Raw genomic sequence first — 22,167 nt, 5'->3', positions numbered from 1 at the left:
GGGTTAGTCCTCTCAAAAATGTCTTTAATTACTCACCCTCATGTCGTTCCAAACCCGTAAGACCTTCGTTCACAAATTCTTTGGAACACAAATTAAAATATTTTTGATAAATCCAAGTTTTTTTTTTTTTTTTTTTTTTTAATCCCCCAATAGAAATCATGGTAACACTTTACTTGAAGGGGTGTGCATAAGACTGACATGACACCTTCATAATCTTGACATGACACATGTCATGAATATGAAGGAGGTTTTAAGAATGTTTATGACAACTGTCATTAAGTGTCATTCGCTCAATTATGTCATTTTTAATGCAAAGATGACATTGTTTGAGATGTCCGAGTTATGACAACTTGACATAAACCAATACATCATAACCTGTCAGTGTCTTTGTCATGACAACTTGACATCATTTAGCTTTATGGGTTAACATTGCATTAAACTGTCATGTGGTTGGTTTTGACATTGGCTGTCATGAGTCCATTATAATAGTGTCATGAATATGTATCTTGAGCTCAAGTACAGTGGTACAAATTGAACTTGTCATTAAAATGTCATTAAGTGACAAAACTCTGACAAATAATTTTATAACAGCGTCATGACTATTTTTCATTTCATGTTTTTTTTTTTTTTTTTTTTTTTTAAGTTTCCTCCAACATAAGGTCAGATAATAGACAATTTCAAATTTCGTAAAAAAGATTACACTGTTATAAAATAATGGTAACACTTTATTTTAGGGTCTTTTAACTAGTTGCTTATTACTATTAGCATTCATATGGCTAAAATATTGGCTATTTATTAGTACTTATAAAGCACATATTAATGCCTTATTCTGCATGATCTTATTCTACATTCTTAATCCTACCCAATACCTAAACCTAACAATTAACTATAATAAGCAGTAAATTAAGAGTTTATTGAGGGAAAAGTCATAGTTAATCGTTTATATATGTGTTCTCTATACTGAAGTGTTACCAAAATAATGTAATGTAATGTTCACCCATAAAGCTAAGTAGTTTCTTAAGTTTGATAATTAATCTGCTATGTCATGTTTATGACAGGTTATGATGTTTTGCTAATGTCAAGTTGTCATGACAAAGACACTGACAGGTTATGATGTATTGGTTTATGTCAAGTTGTCGTAACAAAGACATCTCAAACAATGTCATCTTTGCATTAAAAATGACATAATTGAGCGAATGACATTTAATGACAGTTGTCATAAACATTCATAAAACCTCCTTCATATTCATGACACATGTCATGTCAAGATTATGAAGGTGTCATGTCAGTCTTATGCACACCCCTTCAAGTAAAGTGTTACAGAAAGCAATGTAATTACAGTCATTCAAGGTCCAAAAAAGTAGTAAAAACATCATTAAAATAGTCGATGTGACTGCAGTTGTTCAAACTTAATGTTATGAAGCGACAAGAATACTTTTTGTGTGCAAAAACAAAACAAAAATAACTTTATTTAACAATTTCTTCCCTCCCCTCTTATTCTCCTGTGCTGTTTATGTGTATAGTGCAGTGCTTCCAGGTTCTACGTCCAAAAACCGACTCCGTATTGGCCGACGCTGTTCACGTGAGCAGCACGACACATGCTAGTGAAGCTGATGCAGGAGCCGGCCAATAATGAGTCTGCGTTAGGACGTAGAACCTGGAAGCCTGCACTAAAATGAGAGGGGAGAGAAGAAATTGTTGAATAAATTAGTTATTTTTGCTTTGTTTTTGCACACAAAAAGTATTCTCGTCACTTCATAACATTAAGGTTGAACCACTGTAGTCATGTTGACTCTTTTAACGACGTCTATAGTACTTTTCTGGACCTTGAAAGTGGTAATTATGTTGGTTTCTATTGGGGGATTAAAAAAACTCTCAGATTTCATCAAAAATATCTTAATTTGTGTTCCGAAGATGAATGAAGGTCTTACGGGTTTGGAACGACATGAGGGTGAGTAATTAATGACAGAAATTTCATTTTTGGGTGAACTAACCCTTTAATGAGGCCATATTATGCCCTTTTCCAGAGTCTTTATTTTGTTTTAGGGGTTTACTACAATATGATTTCATGCTTGAATGTTCAAAAATCACATTATTTGTCACATATTTTACATTGTTGCAGCACCTCTCTTGGCAGTCTGTTAGTAACACACTGTTTAGTTCCTGTCTCCATGAAGCCCCTCCTTCTGAAAAGTGCAATGTTCTCTGATTGGTCGGCTGGACCAGTGTGTTGTGATTGGTCAACTGCTTTGAGCGTGTTTCGGAAATGTCACGTCCCTTACCATAACAGCAACACGCTATTAATGCGACTCAACCAGACCACACCTCTTTATTTTGCATATGCCTTGGGCGTTATTTAAATTAGAAATATTACGTTTCCGAATTAAAAAATCAAGACTCCAATTGAGGCATTTCGTTGAAAATGTAAAAAAGCATAATAGGTCCTCTTTAAAGGGTTACTTCACCCAAAAATGAAAATCCTGTCATTTATTACTCGCTCTCATGACGTTCCACACCCGTAAGACCTTCATTCATCTTCAGAACACAAATTAAGATATTTTAGTTGAAATCCGATGGCTCAGTGAGGCCTGCATTCAAAGCAATGACACTTCCTCTCTCAGGATCCATAAAGGTACTAAAACATATTTAAATCAGGTCATGTGAGTACAGTGGTTCAATTTTAATATTATAAAGCGACGAGAATATTTTTGGAGCGCCAAAAAAACAAAATAACGACTTATATAGTGATGGCCGATTTCAAAACACTGCTTCATGAAGCTTCAGAGCGTTATGAATCAGCGTGTCGAATCATGATTCATATCATGTGTCAAACTGCCACTCCGAACAGCAGATTCGATACACTGATTCATTTATGCTCCGATGCTTCCTAAAGCAGTGTTTTGAAATCAGCCATCACTTTATAAGCCATTATTTAGTTTTTTTTTTTTTGTTTTTTTTTTGGTGCACCAAAAATATTCTCGTCGCTTTATAATATTAATATTGAACCACTGTACTCACATGAACTGATTTAAATATGTTTTTAGTACCTTTATGAATCTTGAGAGAGGAAGTGTCATTGCTCCCTATGAAGGCCTCACAGAGCCATTGGATTTCAACTAAAATATCTTAATATGTGTTCCAAAGATTAACGAAGATCTGACGGGTGTGGAACGGCATGAGGGTGAGTAATAAATTTTCATTTTTGGGTGAACTAACCCTTTAAGTGCATAGTTAATTTAAATGCACTTGAAATCTGTGCAGCAATTTTGTCAGAGGTACAAGTCGAAATTATTTTCAGCTGAACCCAAATGCTCCTTTCGTAATATTTCTTGTGCAAACATTTGCTACTGAAAAACCAACAGTCAAAGCGTAATAGCTAATGACAACCTTTTTGACTCTTTGATTTGTGCTCTAGGCTCACAGAAGTGTTGAGCTCAGTCCGGGTGTAGCGTGTGGTGCGGGGACATCCACACACGTCCTGAAAGCACAGCTGCGTTTGAGGAAGGCCTCACAAAGGTCGGCAATGATGACATCATTACTGCCTTCACTCAGGTCTCTGTGAAACCTCTCCTGACCCACACCTTTCCTCATCACTCTCTCTCTTTTCCTGTAGTATTTCTCTCAGCTGTGTGAAACAACCCCGGCTCTCACTAACTCTGCGAGCAGGCAGGAAAAGAGCCAAAAAACACAGCCGTAAAAATAAGACACCACTCTGGAAACACCATCAAGGCCGCCATGTTAAACTGCTGCTGTCTACAGCAGTGACCTACATAGTGAGGACTACGCAGGCATGTTACCAATAGCAGCTGTGTGTTTCTTTTGCCTGCACAACAAGTTTCTCATTGATTTTTAAAGAGAAATGAATGTCTATTTAATCCAGTGATATTGAAGATTATGCTGCATAAAAATGAATGAACTTTATAAATACACTCCTAGAGATGGCAATAGTGACTTCAATTTCAAGTCTGTGTCTCACGCAAAGCAATCAAATAAAGTGCGCAAATCCAAATTTTATGTTCAGGGAATGTTGGGAAAACATTTTATTAAGTTGATCATTCAAATGTTTTGGAAAACATATTTTTTTGTCTTGCTTACCATTAAAAATGTATTAGCAATGTTAAGATAAGATATATTTAAAGATAAAGGTAAATTGATAAGATTATAAGACATTTCAGAGAATATATCTGGGAAAATAAATCTATTTTTATTACCACATTGACATTTTTTTAAATTATTGTTTTAAATATAAATTTTAGTTATTATTATCAATGTTGAAAACAGTGTTGCTTCCTAATATTTTGTGGAAACTGATACATTTTTCAGGATTCTTTGATGAATAGGAAGTTAAAATGAACCACATTTATTTTGTAACATTATAAATGTATTTATGTACAGTACAGTCCAAAAGTTTGGAACCACTAAGATTTTTAATGTTTTTAAAAGAAGTTTCGTCTGCTCACCAAGGCTACATTTATTTAATTAAAAATACAGTAAAAAACAGTAATATTGTGAAATATTATTACAATTTAAAATAACTGTGTACTATTTAAATATATTTGACAAAGTAATTTATTCCTGTGATGCAAAGCTGAATTTTCAGCATCATTACTCCAGTCTTCAGTGTCACACGATCCTTCAGAAATCATTCTAATATGCTGATTTGCTGCTCAATAAACATTTATGATTATTTTCAATGTTGAAAACAGTTGTGTACTTTTTTTTTCAGGATTCCTTGATGAATAGAAAGTTCAAAAGAACAGCATTTATCTGAAATACAAAGCTTCTGTAGCATTATACACTACCGTTCAAAAGTTCGGGGTCAGTAAGAATTTTTATTTTTATTTTTTTGAAAAGAAATTAAAGAAATGAATACTTTTATTCAGCAAGGATGCATTAAATCAATCAAATGTGGCAGTAAAGACATTTATAATGTTACAAAAGATTAGATTTCAGATAAACACTGTTCTTTTGAACTTTCTACTCATCAAATAATCCTGAAAAAAAATATTGTACACAAATATTTTGTACAATTGTACACATTAAATGTTTCTTGAGCAGCAGATCAGCATATTAGAATGATTTCTGAAGGATCATGTGACACTGAAGACTGGAGTAATGATGCTGAAAATTCAGCTTTGCCATCACAGGAATAAATTACTTTGTGAAATATATTCAAATAGAAAACAGTTATTTTAAATTGTAATAATATTTCACAATATTACTGTTTTTTACTGTATTTTTAATTAAATAAATGTAGCCTTGGTGAGCAGACGAAACTTCTTTTAAAAACATTAAAAATCTTAGTGGTTCCAAACTTTTGGACTGTACTGTATATGTCACTTTTGATCCAATACATCCTTGCTGAATAAAAGTTTCTTTCAAAAAAAAAAAAAAAAAAAAAAAAAGAAGCTTACTGACACCAAACATTGAACAATAGTGTACATCCCTTTTAATATAGCATTGATGAAAACAGCTTAGCTAGGGAATATCAAACATCTGCCAGGATGGTTGTAACACACTGCAAAATCTGCGTAATGATCATGACATGATGTTGTGCTGGATTTAAAAATTTGAGTAACCGACATGCTTGCAAATCCGTTGAGTCAAAAGGTTGAATTTTGAGTTGACCTCTGTGTCAACTGGGCAGCTATTCCTCCCTCCCATTTACGTAATGGAAAATATGACTGCTGTTGGACCCCACAAGTATGCCTCAACACTTTAGGAGTTCTTTTGTGTCTCCATAGCAAATGGCATAACAAAGCTTGAGAAATTACATAGAATTTTTAAAAGAGAAACGGGAAGGGTTTCTTACATAGGTTGCAGGCCCCTGACACTGGGTTGCAGTTCTTGTCGTGACATGGACAGGTCTGGGCACAGTTCACTCCAAACTGACCAAACTCACAGGTCAGGTTGCAGCTAAAATGAAAAGAAATGCAAAGAGCACTGTGAAAGCGAATCAATACAAGCATTGTGTACAAAAGCAACAAGAGTTTCCAGTGAAAATGGAACAAGGTAGTTTGGGGAATTACAGGCAATTATGTAGATATTGGCAATGCAAATCCAAGAAAAGAAAAGAGGAATGAGCATTTATAATAAATGAAACAAGCACAGAAATTCTCATTAAAAGACACTGAACTGAAACTGACGAAATATTTAAAATGTCTTTCAGAGAAAATGGAAGTATTGCGTAAAAAATACATTTTATTTTAACGTGTTTTCTGCTCTTGTCTTCAATTAAGTGATGTTTCATCAGTTGAAGATAATATGCAGATTTAAGAGCAGTTTGTGGTCAGTATTTAGATTTAAATAATTTCATCAACTAAAGCTGCGTTTCCACCGCAGGAACTTTACCCAGGAACTAGGAACTTTGGGGTAGTACTCGGTGTGTTTTGACCGCAGGAACCAGGGTCTAAATGAAGTTCTGGGTGAAAATTCCCCCTCAGAAAGTCCCTGCTCGCCAAGTAGAACTTTTTCATAGTTCCGGAACTTTCGGGGGTGGGACTTGGGCGCTGAACAACCTGATTGGTTGAGATCACACAGCATTTTGATTGGTTGACTCCACACAGCATTTTATTTCAACCATCGTTTTTTAAAAGTCTGTTGTTGTGCGTTTAAAAAATACGACGAGGTTCAGGCTTTATTAATCTTATATGCAGAGGACGAAATCCAGCGGGAACTGGAAAGTCGCGCGCAGTCCTACGTCACCGGACTATCTTCACGGTACTTTAGGCTGCTATGGAAATGCATTTAGCAATAGGTCTCGGGGAAAAAAGTTCCTGGGAAAAATTGTTCCAGGTAATTTCAGTGGAAATGCGGCTATAGTGAAATTAACTAATTTGGCATTTGCTAAAGGAACCATTTGCAGATCAATATGCAAATATTACAAGAATATAATTTTAAATTTTGAATGCTGAACATCCATCCATTACGGAAGAGGATTAGGGCCAAGCAATAATAAAAAAAATAAAACCATCTCGAGATTAAAGTTGTTAAATTTCGAGAAAAAAGTCGAGATAAAATGTTAAGAATAAACTCGTTAAATTACGAGAAAAAACTCGTTAAATTTCGAGAAAAAAGTTGAGATAAAATGTTGAGAATAAACTCGTTAAATTACGAGAAAAAACTCGTTAAATTTCGAGAAAAAAGTCGAGATAAAATGTTGAGAATAAAGTCATTAAATTATGAGAAAAAAGTCGTTAAATTACAAGAACAAATTCGTTAAATTACGAATTTGTTCTCATAATTTAACGACTTTTTACTCGTAATTTAATGACTTTATTCTCATAATTTAATGAGTTTATTCTCAACATTTTATCTCGACTTTTTTCTCGAAATTTAACGACATTTTTCTCATAATTTAACAAATTTGTTCTCGTAATTTAACAAATTTGTTCTCGTAATTTAACAACTTTTTTCTCGTAATTTAATGAGTTTATTCTCAACATTTTATTTCGACTTTTTTCTCGAAATTTAACGAGTTTTTTTTCGTAATTTAATAAGTTTATTCTCAACATTTTATTTCGACTTTTTTCTTGAAATTTAACAAGTTTTTTTCTCATAATTTAATGAGTTTTTTCTCGAAATTTAACAACTTTAATCTCAAAATGGTTTTATTTTTTTATTATTGCTTGGCCCTAATCCTCTTCCATAATCCATCCATCCGTCTCCACTCCACTCCACAAGTTTGGGTTCAATAGGATTTTTTCAATTTAAATTTTAATGTAATTAATGCTTTTATTCAGCAAGGATGCATTAAATCGTCAAAAGTGACAGTAAAGACATTTATAATGCTACAAAAGATTTTTATTTCAAATAAATGCTGATATTTTGAACTTCCTATTCATCAAAGTGATTCTACAAAAATATTAAGCAGCACAACTGTTTTCAACATTGATAATAATAAGAAATGTTTCATGACCAGCAAATCAGCATATCAGAATGATTTCTAAAGGATCATGTGACATTGAAGACTGGAGTAATGATGCTGAAAATTCAGCTTTGCATCACAGGAATAATTATTTATTTATTTATTTTTTTTAAACACTAGAAAAAAAACCAAACAAACAAAAAAAAAAACCCAATAGATATGACACCGTAAGACTGAAATCATCTTCTGTACAAAGTTTAAGTGGAGTCTGAACATTTAAGTGATTCAGGCTCATCAATATTATTCTCCTTCAATCACTGTAATCACAGATCATGTTGAATTTGTGTTTCACCCGAGTATCATCATGTCTTTCTATGATGGACATGTTAAATTTACAAAGAACCAATGCACATTTAAACAGGTTTGGTCTCCTGTTTAGCAGACTGCAATTTGTTTAAAGTTACTCATCTTTAAACCATTTAGAATGACTCTTTGTTTATTGTGTGATTCATTCGTTAATGAAAACAGGCCTAGGTATCAAGATGAACTAAATATATGTGTGACTCAGAGATGTGACTTACTATGTCCCATAGAAGCCAGGGTCACAAAGACACTCTCCTGTGGCAAAATGGCAGTCTCCATTAAAACAATGGCTGCAGTCTTTTTCACAGTTTTCTCCATAGGTGCCATTAGGACAGCGCACATCACAGCTAAACAAAGAGAAATGTTATACAAAAAGACTGAGAATCAAATCTTCAATTCAAAGGTCAATTCCCAAAAAATACTTAAGGAGCTATATATGAAAACTGAGAGGTGAATTCACTAAAACGCTTTACGCACTTCTACTTGGGTTTTATTCACTAATCACATGCAATTAATTTTAAAAAGGTACATTTTAAAATATATTATAATAGAAAACAGTCATTTTAAATTGTAATAATTTACTACCTTTCTGGGTCGAATTAACAGTAATTATTTTATAACTGTCATCTACAATGAGGTTCACTGTCAGCCAAAGATCCATACCGATCTCCAATCCAGCCGGGATTGCAGTGAGAACACTTCCCATCGATGCGGTTGCAGAAGTGACCATCCTTGCACGGCGGACACTGATCTTTACAGTTCTCTCCGAAGTATCCCTGCATACACATCTGATCACATTTTGTCCCGTTCCATCCGCTCTCACACGTTACACAACGACCGTCTGTCACCTTACAGGGCTGCTGGCCTTTACAGTGGCCACATCTGAATCGACGGCAAAAAGAAAACACCAGGATTGTCCAGGTACGGTCAGTCAAAAAAATAAAGAGAGCAAGTTATGGCAGTAAAATCAATAACATATAAAACTCTGAATATGAAATATTCTGGAATCATTAAAACGTTTTGATCACACTTTGTTTTGATCGTCCACTTTAGACATTCTACTCACTATAAGTAACTTTGCAACTACATTTCAACTAACTAATGAATTTACAACTACATGTCAACAAACTCTCATGTAGTAGTGTTGACATAAATATCGACATTTCGATATGTATCGATACTGAATAAACCGAAAACGGTTCCAATTCTCCTTTTCTGCAGTATTGATTCACTCCCTCCTCCTCTCAATCACTTGTCTCATTCGCTCCGGTTGAATAGTGCTTGTATTGTATTGCTCATGATGTTACTCATTCCCACAGGTTACGCGCTCACACCAAAAGTGAGCACGCCACTGATCTAAGTATCGTACACATAAAGCCACCACTCAAACAGCTCGTGAGTACCAAATTGACTTCTTTTTCGCGGCTTATTGCACTTAAATGGACAAATACGTTCAAAATTATGTCAAAATGCCTGAGTGCTCTGGTAAACAGTATGGAACATAAATAGTTTAGAAAGAAAACACATGCCGTGTTCCCTAAATTATCTTTATGGTGGTATACATGCAGTATATGCAGTTTTCCCTGTGGTATCGAATATCGATAGTTTTCAAGGTATCGTATCGAAGTTATGACAACACTACATTAGAGTATTAGCAGACTGTTAGGTTAGGGTTCGGGTTAGAAGAATAAGTTTACATGTAGTTGCAAAGTTACTTATAGTTAGTAGAATGTCTAAAGTGGACTATCGAAATAAAGTGTTACCAGATTTTTAAAAATATTTTTGAAACGAGTCTCCAAAGCTCACCAAGATGCTTTTAGTTGATCAAAAAATACAGTAAAACCAGTGAGATATATTTCTTGCTGAACTTTCAGCAGCCATTACTCCAGTCTTCAGTGTCACATAATCTTTCAGAAAGCATTCATTCCTTATTATTATCATTTTCATATTCTTATTATCATATAATACAAATTGATAATTATTTTTGTGAAAAAAAAAAAAAAAATCAGGATACTTTCATGAATAGAAAGTAAAAAAAAAGCATGTATTTGAAGTAGAACTATTTTGTTACATTATATTATGTCTTTACTGTCACTTTGAATTTTAGTAGTAGTTTCTTTAAAATAAGTCTTACCCCAACCTTATGAATGAAGGTCTCCTCAAAAATATTAAGCAATACAACTTTATTTCAACATTGATAATATTAAGAAATGTTTCTTGAACAGCAAATCAGCATATTAGAATGATTTCTGAAGGATCATGCGACATTGAAGACTGGAGTAATGATGCTGAAAATCCAGCTTTGCGTCAGAGAATGATATTTTCAAATATATTTACATAGAAAACAGTTATTTTAATTTGTAATAATATTTCACAATATTACATTTTTTTATGGCATTTTGGGTCAATGCAGTGTTGGTGAGCATACTCAATGATTCTAAACTTTTGGCCGGTAGTGTATATAATTTTTCCTCACCTGTTTTTGCAGTTCTGTCCGTAGAGCCCAGCTGGACATGGCTCCCTGCATAGCTTTCCTCTGTATCCAGGTTTACAGGTACACGATCCATCTGCCGGGTTACACTTCCCGTGAACGCACTGACAGTACCGCTCGCAACGTTGACCCCAAAGCCTCTCCCTGCACTGACATCGGCCTGTAAACTGCTCACAAGGCGAGTTATTACACAGACATTGAGCGCCGCAATTACGGCCGTACCAGCCAGGGTTGCAGATGCACCGGCCCGTGCTCTGATCGCACACAGAGTTGATGCTGCAGTAGCAGTTGTTGTTGCACTGAGGTCCCCAGTAACCGGCATGGCAGGTGCATTTGCCCGTCTCCTGGTCACATTTCCCTTTTTGACAATTGCAGGGCTTCTCGCAGTTTTCACCCCAGCGGTTGGGATAGCACGTGCACTTCCCGGTCACATCGTCGCATTTACCGTTAGGGTGGCACGTGCACATGCCCTTGCAGTCTGGACCCCAGAACTGAGCGGGACACTCTAGGGGAGTCAAAAAGATGCACAGGTTGTAGTTTACAGGAAAAATAAATCAAATTACGAATGACTTACTTCTAGCTTCTGACCAAGGCTGTATCTCAATACTAGTGTTACTTGATCTCAGTGCTGCGTTCGACACTATAGATCATAAAATAGATCGACTACAAAATTACACTGGTATTCAGGGACAGGCATTAAGGTGGTTTAGATCGTACCTATCAGACTGTTACCATTTTGTATATTTAAATGGGAAAAAATCTAAGGTAACATCAGTAAATTATGGAGTGTTGCAAGGATCTGTGCCCTCTGCTATTTTCAATATATATGCTGCCACTTGGTAATAATATATGAAAACATGGAATTAGTTTCCACTGGCATGCTGATGATACTCAGTTATATATGTATGCATTGTTTACATGTTTGCTTGGCATGTGAGAACCAATGAGGATCATTCTCGTGTTGCGCAGCATGTTTGAGCTTCCGCAAGAGGTTTGTTCTCACGCATCAAGCAGGTTCGGTTGAGCTTCTGTTTATGTTCACTGATCAATGTTTATATGTGAATAAAAGCCCAAATTACATCTGTTCATCATATAAAGTGGTCGAGTCTCTTCAGAAAATTTTGACTAAACCACTCAATTCATATGGATTAGTTCTACGATCTCTTTATGAACTTTTTGGAGCGTCAAAAATGTAAGTTGCATAGCTGTCTGTGGATCAAAAGGATCTTCATTTGTGATCTGAAGATGAACCAAAGTCTTATGGGTTTAGAAGACATGAGGTTGAGTAATTAATGACAGAATTTTCACTTTTTTGGTAAACTATACATTTAAATGTTGAGCAGCAAGCTCATTGGCTGCGGATGCAACAGGAAACTATCAGCTCGTGCAGTATAGTTAACGATCTAACAGTCATGAGTTTCATGACAGAACTTGGTATATATTTGCTAAAAGTTTATTTTGTCAGTTTTTAGTATTAGCATTTAGACCTCAAAGCTAACTGAAGGGCAAAAAATTACTAAAATTAGTTACTTTAATCTGAAAAAGACAAAAAGAATCTCACTTGTATCACAGCTTGCCCCGAAATATCCATGACGACAGCGGCATTCGTTCGGACGGACACACACCTCGTTCTCATTACAAGTGAAATTGCCTTCGCAGAGAGCTGAGAAGACAAGGACATAGTCGAGATATAAATCAAGTAACATGGCACTCAGGAAGTGATCTAACGTACAGGAAATGACACTTACGTGTTAAACACTCTTCACCTTGCTGCGCCCATCCGCTGCAACACGTAACCCCTGATGACCTAACGATAAAATGACAAATCAAGATAAAATGATCAAGATAAAAGTATTGGCTTATTAGTTAAGGAATGTTCAATCTATACAACATTTAGCTGATATCTCAAAGGACAGCTGATCGTTAAACGTTTGAGTCAGCATATTTTGCAAATGCTTTGACCAAAGTTTCAACTGTCCATGAGAGATTTAAGCATGTGGCTCATGAGGAATATTGCAAATGTCTGGGTGCCATCTGTAGCTTCTTTTGAGCTTCACAAGCACAGATGTTTCAGATAGCAAATCCGCATCCACTCGCACAAACACAAGCGTAAGCATTCATTCCATTCTCCACCCTGTCACAGACAGCAGTGTTGCGAACCAGACATGCCGTTTGAAGCGATAACTTCATTGAGTCGTCAGATGTGAAGAAACACCAAGTGGCTGGAGCCAAAATAAGGCCACAGCCTGATGTGATTAGTAATGCAAATGTCCTGCATTAGGCCAGTAAGCCAATCTAATAAACAGTCTGGACTTCAGTATAAACAGATATTTAGAGAACGCTTTGAAAATGCTTGTCGGAATATTCAGTTGAACTTATTTAAAGGATTAGTTCACTTCAGAATTAAAATTTCCTTATAATTTACTCACCCCCATGTCATCCAAAATGTTTGTCTTTCTTTCTTTAGTCGAAAAGAAATTATGGTTTTTGAGGAAAACATTCCAGGATTTTTATCCGTATAGTGCACTTTTACAGGGTTCAACAGGTCGAAGGTCCAAATTGCAGTTTCAATGCAGCTTCAAAGGGCTCTACATGATCCCAGACGAGCAAGTGCGAAAAATGCGAACATGCAAAGACTAGGTCAAATGGTCTTTACAAGAAAACGTAAAACAACGATGTTGGAGGAGAAAATGAGATGGAGTTTTTCGCCCTACTATTGTATTTCCGCCTATATCACGCGTGACTTTTCAACATGATTACGTAATTTGTGGCGCATCGCAGAGCTAATGCAAGATGAGCATTTGTGGTTAAAAAGTATATATATATTTATTTTTTTAGAAAATGGCTGATTGTTTCGCTAGATAAGACCCTTATTCCTCATCTCGTGTAGAACCCTTTGAAGCTGCACTGAAACTGACATTTGGACCTTCAACCCATTGATAACTGTTGAAGTCCACAATATGGAGATGAATCCTGGAATGTTTTCCTCAGAAACCTTAATTTCTTTTCGACTGAAGAAAGAAAGACATAAACATCTCGGATGACATGGGGGTGAGTAAATTATCAAGAAATTTTAATTCTGAAGTGAACTAATCCTTTAAATACAATGTTCTGAAACCACAATATAGCTTTTTGTGTGGAACAGACTGAAATTTGTGTCACTGACAATCTGAAGGTCTCAGATGTCATTGGCAGTTCTTCATATGCACCAGATTTGAATATAAATTTTCAGTGATTAATGACTGAAATTTGGTTCATTCCTCACATGAAGCTATCATACTGTTTCAGAGGAATTAAAATATAGTGCATGAGTCATAACATTTCCTTTGTATTCCACAGAAGAAAGTAAGTCATATGGGTTTGGAATGACACGAGTGAGTAAATAATCACATAATTTTCATTTTTGGGGGGTGTATTGCTCTTTTAATCCATCACATATGATCCCGGTGGAATTTTTCATGTGTCTGTGGTGGATGTTTTATTCAAAGCATCTCACAACAGGCCTGCTGCAGCAACATGTTGTTGCATGCCTTTCTTTTGACTGAAAATCATGGGAGGAAGAGGGAGAAATGGTTTTGGGACACAATGAGGACCTGATTCAAACCTGTGTCTCCCATATGAGCACCCCAGCACAATGTGCCTAAAAGTTTCGACATGTTTGTAGACTAATACACTACCTCTCGAAAGTTTAGCATCAGTACGATTTTTTTATTTTTATTAAATTGGTCAAAAGTCACAGTAAAGACATTTGAAATGTCACAAAAGGTTTCTGTTTCAAATAAATGCTGAAAAAATGTATCATGGTTTCCAAAACTATTTTACACAACTATTTTTAACATTTATAATAGTAAGAAATGTACCTTAAGCAGCATAATAGCAATTTAGGATGATTTCTGAAGGATCGTGTGATGCTGAAGACTTTCAAATAGAAAATACAAAATGCAGCCACGGTAAGACTTAAAAAAGCTTACCAACTTTTGAATGGTAGTGTATATCAAGCGATTCAGTTGATATGTGTGTATATTGCAGTGCAGTTTCATTTAAAGACTCTCAAACATTCCATGCATAAAAAACATAAGAAACATTTCAAATTATCCCTGCTATCTCTACTTCGAGTGGCTTCCTCTTAAAATTTAATACTCTCTAAGTGCTTGTTAGATACAAGACATAGCCGCCCCTCATATTCCGCCACATGTGACCTCTGAGAGGCCTTGTCCACACTTTGGCTTCCTCTGAAGCGTGGGGGCCGCTCTCTGCCTTCAGTCAGAGTTTGTTTAGCCTATGTGTGCATGTCTTACCCAGACATGATCTACATCACAGCCCTGACTTCTCTGCTCTGTGTCAAACCGAACACACACACACCACAGAGAGAACGTGAAGCTAGGGCCGCAGATGAAAGCTTAAACAAATGGAAATTGAGCATCAGTCAACAGCTGGGGGGCCAAACTTGATTCAGCAACAATAAAGTCCTGATGGAAATTCTGAGAATGTGAACTTCCTGACAATGTCTGTGGTTTGTGAGAATCTGTGTTGTTAGAATACACATTAGATTGTATCTTGTGGTTTCCATTTTGATCTAAAGTACAGTGATAGCCATCTGGAGCCAGTAATCGCAAAGTAAACAAACTTTTAAACAACCGGGTAAACCATTCAGCCCTTAACACTGCTTGTAGAATTCCCCTAAAATGCCTGCTGAGCCTCAATGCAACATGATTTTGAGATAAACTATATTCATACAGCTAAATCCAGCTTTTTTTTTGTTGGTACCATCCCTGTTGAAAAAAAACAAAAACAAAACAGCAAATGCTGGTTAGGTATGTTTTGAAGCATGGCAGCTTGTTTGAGCTGGTTTAAGCTGGTTCTAAGCAACAAACCCACCCCTCTCTTCATTGCTCCGCCTCCAAAACTCACCCTCCAATCCTAACCACCCTGCTCCGAGTAAAGCGCAGATGATGAAGGAAGCACAAAAAAAAAAAAAAAAAAAATGAACGTACAGTACACAAGAGTAAATAAAAAACAAGAGTTTGTTGTTAGTCGCCAACAGCACAGCAGCTCCAGACAATCAATGACACTCAATCCCAGTGTTACTCACATGTGAAGCGAAATCAAAGCAGCCTCCACATCTGTTTTCAGGCCTTCCTGCTTAGCTCTCTCCAGTGCTGGAAAGCTTTTCTAATATTAACCTAAAGTCCTAGAGCGCTTGCCCAGTCATAAACCTTCATTCCATTCCATCTTTCTTTCTGCATCTCTCTCGGTTTTTCTTCAAATCTCCCTCTTGCTCGTTCTCTCTCCTCGACCGTTATACGCCTCCTAATGCTGATTGGCTACACATTTGTTGTTGGTGTCAGCATGACCAACTTCCAAACAGTGTTTTTGAAAAATGACTTACCCCACCTTTAACTACCATAGTACAGTCAAAGTCCCTTTAAGACAAAACTGTTCGCCAACCTTACGATTACATTTCATATTTGAAATCACCAATGAAATCTGACAACAGCTGTCTTATAAATGTTTTATCCAAACGCTCGAATCATGACAAAAAACTGTATTTTTCAGGCTGGATCAAGCTAATGCGCATGCGCAGACCTAAATGCGCGTCTCTTCTGCCATGTTTCAGAGGCGCGCGTCTGACTGTTTCTATAGAAACCGGTGATTCTAACGGCTGCTGCAGTGATGCAATGACTTTACCAGTCGGCGGTTGGCTCTTATTTAGAAGGCGGGACTTATTCCGCCATATTGCGCGTTACACTTTCTCCCATTCAAAACAATACGAGTGACACGTCTTGTGTTATTCTATAGTCTTTGGTACAGTGCATCGTTGAAGAAATCAACTAGCTAAGTCACGACTGTTCCCCGAAACCATATTGTCGCAAATTTGGTTAATGATGTCACGCATGTGGTGTAGTAATAACTTCTTATAATGAATCCGTTTGAGATCAAATTAATGCTAGATTTGTTGCTATATATTACTGACTTGGCATCTGAGGAATAATTAATATTTTTCTCAGTTATTTTGCTTTATTTCCAAATTCAGTCATAGGCTCCTCTTTGTTGGAACTATGGTTTTGGGAAACACTGACTCGTTGAACTATGCTGATGATGACAAAATAATGCTTTTGGGAAATGCACCCCAGGTCAATTAATCTACCATTTTGAAACTATCTGCAAGTTCACCATGACCAATTAATTTTTGTGAATTTTAGCAATTCTTTGGCATACACTACCATTCAAAAGTTTGGGGTCAGTAAATGTGTGTTGTTTTTTAAAGAAACTGATCCTTCGCCGGGAGTTTGATTGACAGGCAATCTAACCAATCATAATGCTGAATCCACCATTTTGTCTGACAAAGCAGTCAGGGGAGTTAGTAGATTAATGTCGGTGGACTTGAACTTGAAAAATTGTGTGTACTGACGTCTTTCTGCATTTGAAACAACATTCCTTATGATGTTCATTCATGCTTATTTGATGCTATAAATGAACTAGTAGTTCACGAGCCGCTTGAACTGAGGGCTACAGCGATCTGTTATGACACATTAAAGAGCCACAAAATGGTATTTATTGTTTAAATTTCCTTAAAAATGACAAAATTTGAATTTGAGACCTTGTTTCAACTTTCATATCAAAAGTAACCTGCTCTGTCTTGTCTGTCGACACGTTGTCGGTGTCCTCTTTGCTCCGCAATCTATTTTTCACTGCGTGAGAACATGATGTGGTGTGAGAACAGCATGGCTTGTCGGACGTAGCAACAGTAACTAAAGGGGTGGGTCTTTGCAAACAGTCAATTAAAGGGATAGTTCACCCAAAAATGTCAGTTGATGGGCCCCACTGACTTCCATAGTATTTTTTTTCTTTTTCTCCATACTATGGAAGTCAATGGGGCACATCAACTGTCTGGTTACTCATATTCTTCAAAATACCTTCTTTTGTGTTCAGCAGAAGAAAAAAAATCATACAGGTTTGGAACAACTTGAAGGTGAGTAAATGATGACAGAATTTTCATTTTTGGGTGAACCACCCCTTTAATACTTTTATACTTCCTCGGCAAGGAAGCATTAAATCGATCATAGGTAACAGTAAGGACATTCATAATGTTCCAAAGGAATTCTGTTTCTTTTAAACTGTTTGTTCATCAAAGAATCCTAAAAAAAATAATATGATGATAATAATAATAAATGCTTATTGAGAAGCAAATCAGCATATTAGAATGATTTCTGAAGGATCATGTGACACTGAAGACTGGAGTAATGATGCTGAAAATTCAGCTTTACATCGTAGGATTAAATTATATTTGAAAAGATATTACAATAGAAAACAGTTATTTGAAATTGAAACAATATCACACTATTTTACTGTATTTTTGTTTCAATAAATGCAGCCTTGGTGAGCATATAAAAGACTTATTTTAAAAACGAGCCCAAACTTTCGAATGGAAGTGTATATGTAGGTCATTTCTTTGATGGGGCACCACTTTTAGTCTTGGCTCACTTGTTGCCCAGGGCGAGGTAAGACATGACAAAAGAAAATAAAATTACCAAGTAGTCCAGACCTATATATGACTGATATAAAGAAGAAAAACTACAAATGAACTTGATCATGCATTTTCATTAAATGGAAAAGAGCAGGATTGATATGTCCATAATAACTTCTTTTGTGTTCCACAGTGGGGAAAAATTATGTAGTTTGAAGCAAATTATCTGCAGAAGGTTAGACTGACCAAATTTAGACATGTTATAACAAATCACCCAAACACATTTTTTTTTTTTTTTACCTAAAATAATTTGTTTTTAATTAATAGTTTTTGGGGGGTTTTGTTTTTTGGAAGATGCATTAGAAAAGGCAAAAAAATTCCCCCAGTTTGAAATTCAATGATGAAATGCTTCTGATATCAGTATTACATAAGCTATCGTCCATGCTCATTAGATTTAGGTGTTGCAGTTATCCATTCAAACGTCAATCACTAGTTTTGATCCCTCTGACACCTGTGTGATATTTATTTGTAAATGTTTTCCTTTGTGATTTGATTGATTCATTTGGACGTCAACATCGATCAAGGCTGTGATTAGCCTTCTACATACATCCATTCTGCTTGATGAAATGTAGGTCATGGATACAGTGTTGTGACTAGATGTCACACCCTTGATGACCTCTGTGTTTAGGTTAGAGAAGAGTTTAGAATCTGTAACGACTGTGGAACTGCACAGATCTTTTAGTTTCAAACTCTATAAAAATACAGAGTAGGCTAGAGTAGGCCTCAGTAAATTGAAAGTTTATTACAAGTTCTTTGATATCAAATGATGCATGTTTTTTTCCCATTTTAGTTAATATGCATTTTATGGGCTTTTAGAAGTATTTTATTACCAATTAATTAATTATTGTTCTTTTACGTAGGTTTTTATGCAGTATCTAAACTGTGCCACGACTTCAGTGCTTGAGTAATTGGTGTCGCCCTCTATCTCTCAATGTGTGTCAGTGACCCAGATGTGAAACGGGGTGACTGACACACATCAGATTCAAATAATTTGTTGTTTGGAACGTCATCAAAAACAACTTTCTGTACAGTTTTAAAAGTTAAATCACTACTTTTCTGTGCACTTTCATACACTAGGCTTTAATTAATTAGTATTTAACATCAAAAACAAAACAAACAACTTTGCCCTATTTTTAAGATTAAAAAGATTCATGTAAAAGACTAATGTGAAATCTTAATTTAACATACTTTTTCATTTTTTTTTCTTAAAGCTCACGGAATGTTTGAATAATGTGTGCTGCAATTAATAAACTTGTCTTTGATTTAATAAAATTTGATTTTCATACCTATGTATAGGCTACTTTTTTTGCTTAACATCAGTCTACCATAGTCTACCATATGTGCAGAATACATTAATGCTTTCTATTTCCTTTCCTCCTAAAAGTTATCCAACTTACCCTGAAACTTTGCACACGTTCCTACCCTTTGGATTGAGTTCTTGACTGAAAACGGGACACAAACATAGAAGCAAAAGCACTAAAACCGCTAAAGTGCCCTTTAGATCCATGGTAGAAGAAACAGCATCTCTCCATGCGCCTCTTCTGCTCAGCATTCCTTTCTTTTACAATCGCTAGAAGTTCTGATGGGATATTCTGTATCTCCGAAGTCTCAAAACCTTCGACTTCAAGCGTTTGTAAGTTACTTTATCCGCATAAATCGTTTATCCACTCTCTTTCGGACACCAAAGTCTGAGGCAGAGGAGAGAAAAGAGGAGGAGAGGGCGCACAGAAGTTATAAAACCAAACAGTTATTCCCTCCGTCCAGCCCCAGTTCCTGAGGAGAACTTCTGCTTTTATTATGCACTCCAAACACTGGTGGATGTATCTGGTACATTGCTGGAAACTTCTGACACTCTTATATTCCCGATTTTTCGCTGTTATTTCCAAAATGTAGATTTTCAGAGAGGTTATGCTGCATCAAAACATGTCAAGAAAAAAAGGTCTGCAAAACTTTATGTGCGTCCATTTTGGAAAAGAAACGGGGACTTTAAAACGGACCGTTGTTCTCTTTTCAGAAGGGAAATTCCTAATTAGTGATCCTATCTCTGGCTCTGGCTCTTGGGAATTCGGTGTGCCTGCTCTCTTTGGCGTGCAGCGGTTTTCCCAAATTCTAACCGAAACCACCAGAGCAGCTCCTCATCGAGTGGGTGTGACTATAGTATATGCTTAGGATTTAACCATGGATCCATCCAGGCCTCCCCTTACTAACCTCCTCAACATGCCCGCGCACGAGCGCATTCACGCGTCTCCTCATATACAAGTGGGTTAAATACATATCTTGAATAAATAAATAAATAAATAAATAAATAAATAATACTTTTGAATAAATAAATAAAAATAGCTATCATTATAAATTAATAATTTTTGGATATCTCCAGAAGTTTTGTCAGGTTAGCTGAGCCGTTCACCCCGTCTTGTAAAAGTAAATTACTTTAACTATGCAACGGCTCCCCCCGCTGTTAACTTCATGGAACGGTAACAAATGTCACGTCAAGCAGCCTGTCACAAGCAAAACGTCAAGAGCAAAACTAACGACAAAAAGCAAGAGGAAAAATGTTTTAATAAACATTTATTGATTTTTGTTCTGTAGGCTACCTAAACCCACATCACCATATAGTCTATATCAGTGGTTCCCAAACTTTTTAGCTTGGAGTACACCATCCTTCTGCGTACCCCCCTCTCTTCCACTTAGACTGCAGTCACACCTTTTAAGGGACAATATTTGCCCCCTAAATTGATTTTCCAATGCATATTTTTACCTTTATGAATAACTTTATAAAATAAATAATGTTTTAAATAAAAACTTTCAATAGAGAAATATGCAATGATTGTAAAACTAAATAAAACTTTTAAATATTAAACTAAAACCGCCAGTAGGTGGCAGCAAGTCACTGTTTTTATGAGTGAGTCATCGAGTCATTCATTCAAGTAACGAAGCAAGTGGCTGTGAATGAATCATTGAATCATTGACTCTCACGATTCGTTCAAAGCCGCAGAATTGTTCGCGAAACACAGACGTGTGTTGTAGTTCTGCTGTGGTTTTCGTTATAACTATTATTTAAAGGTGATAAAGAGGATCTTTTCGTCGACTGAGAAACCAAAGACTGTTAGTGAGTTTTTGAAATGAGCGCATGCGTAAGAACAACCCCCCTCCTTCACAGCTCATTTCGAGGGAACGCCTCCCAAAACTCGTGCACGAGTATTGGAACACGAGCGTTTGTTTACCACCGACATTCGCTGTGCTGTGTTAGTGGATTCATTATGTCAGAACGTAATGGCAGTGATTGACAAGCCAGAGGGCCAATCGTTTACGCGATGATCACGTAAACGATTGGCTGATGTTTTTAAGGCCCTACCTCGTGCACAGATGATGTATATTAATATTATTCCTTTAGTAAAGACAGTTTCAAGTAATATTGTGATAGAATGAACATGAACAAACGTGAACGATGCTCGGGACAGTTGACAGGCCAGCGCTGCATCATCATGAAAGTTTAACGCTTGCCAATTTAAATATTCAAGCTCAAGAAGACGAGAAAGGGAACTCAATTTGTTACTTGCACGCTGTGTGGGAAGTTTTCTGTATGCAAATTTGGCAAGCAGGATGAGCCCGAGTGCCGTGACAACGGGGCGAGTCCAGTGGCGTGACTGATGATAAGTGCCACCTGCGCGCAGCACCGGTCTCGAGTTTCTCACGGAGGAGCTCCGGGAGCATAAAAGGAGGAGCGATGAGAGAGGACCAGGCCTGCCCTGGACTTTATGTTTATGTATGTGTGGTAGTCTTCCATGTGGAGCTGCCGCCTTTACTTTCGTTTTGTTGTTTGTTTATTTTATATGATTAAGGTGTTTAAATGTTCGCTGGTTCCCTGCCTCCTCCTTCCCTGATCTACATACCTCGCTACATTGGTGCCGAAACCCG

At 36.4% G+C, this 22,167-nt stretch overlaps 1 protein-coding gene and 1 long non-coding RNA gene across 2 annotated transcripts in view; one reads left to right on the top strand and one right to left on the bottom strand.

Moving 5' to 3' along the window:
- LOC125267307 overlaps positions 1-3,787 on the top strand; it is a 43,002-nt gene extending 39,215 nt beyond the window's left edge. Inside the window, exons 7-8 of the long non-coding RNA XR_007184648.1 lie at positions 3,416-3,516; positions 3,614-3,787. This is a non-coding gene — a long non-coding RNA (uncharacterized LOC125267307). The remainder of the gene's footprint in view (positions 1-3,415; positions 3,517-3,613) is intronic.
- Positions 1-20,528, bottom strand: part of scarf2 (scavenger receptor class F, member 2) — a 34,124-nt gene extending 13,596 nt beyond the window's left edge. Inside the window, exons 1-7 of the mRNA XM_048188816.1 lie at positions 19,647-20,528; positions 12,470-12,528; positions 12,283-12,384; positions 10,707-11,226; positions 8,894-9,112; positions 8,449-8,577; positions 5,813-5,916 (exon numbers count right to left, since the gene is read on the bottom strand). Of these exons, the coding sequence (XP_048044773.1) occupies positions 5,813-5,916; positions 8,449-8,577; positions 8,894-9,112; positions 10,707-11,226; positions 12,283-12,384; positions 12,470-12,528; positions 19,647-19,801 (1,288 nt within the window). The 5' untranslated portion in view covers positions 19,802-20,528. The remainder of the gene's footprint in view (positions 1-5,812; positions 5,917-8,448; positions 8,578-8,893; positions 9,113-10,706; positions 11,227-12,282; positions 12,385-12,469; positions 12,529-19,646) is intronic.
- Between the last annotated feature and the right edge of the window lie 1,639 nt (positions 20,529-22,167).

The sequence above is a fragment of the Megalobrama amblycephala genome, linkage group LG4, assembly GCF_018812025.1.
Source record: "Megalobrama amblycephala isolate DHTTF-2021 linkage group LG4, ASM1881202v1, whole genome shotgun sequence".
NCBI lineage: Eukaryota > Metazoa > Chordata > Actinopteri > Cypriniformes > Xenocyprididae > Megalobrama > Megalobrama amblycephala.
The sequence above is the reverse complement of the archived record's forward strand: the minus strand, read 5'-3'. Positions and strand labels throughout refer to the sequence as shown.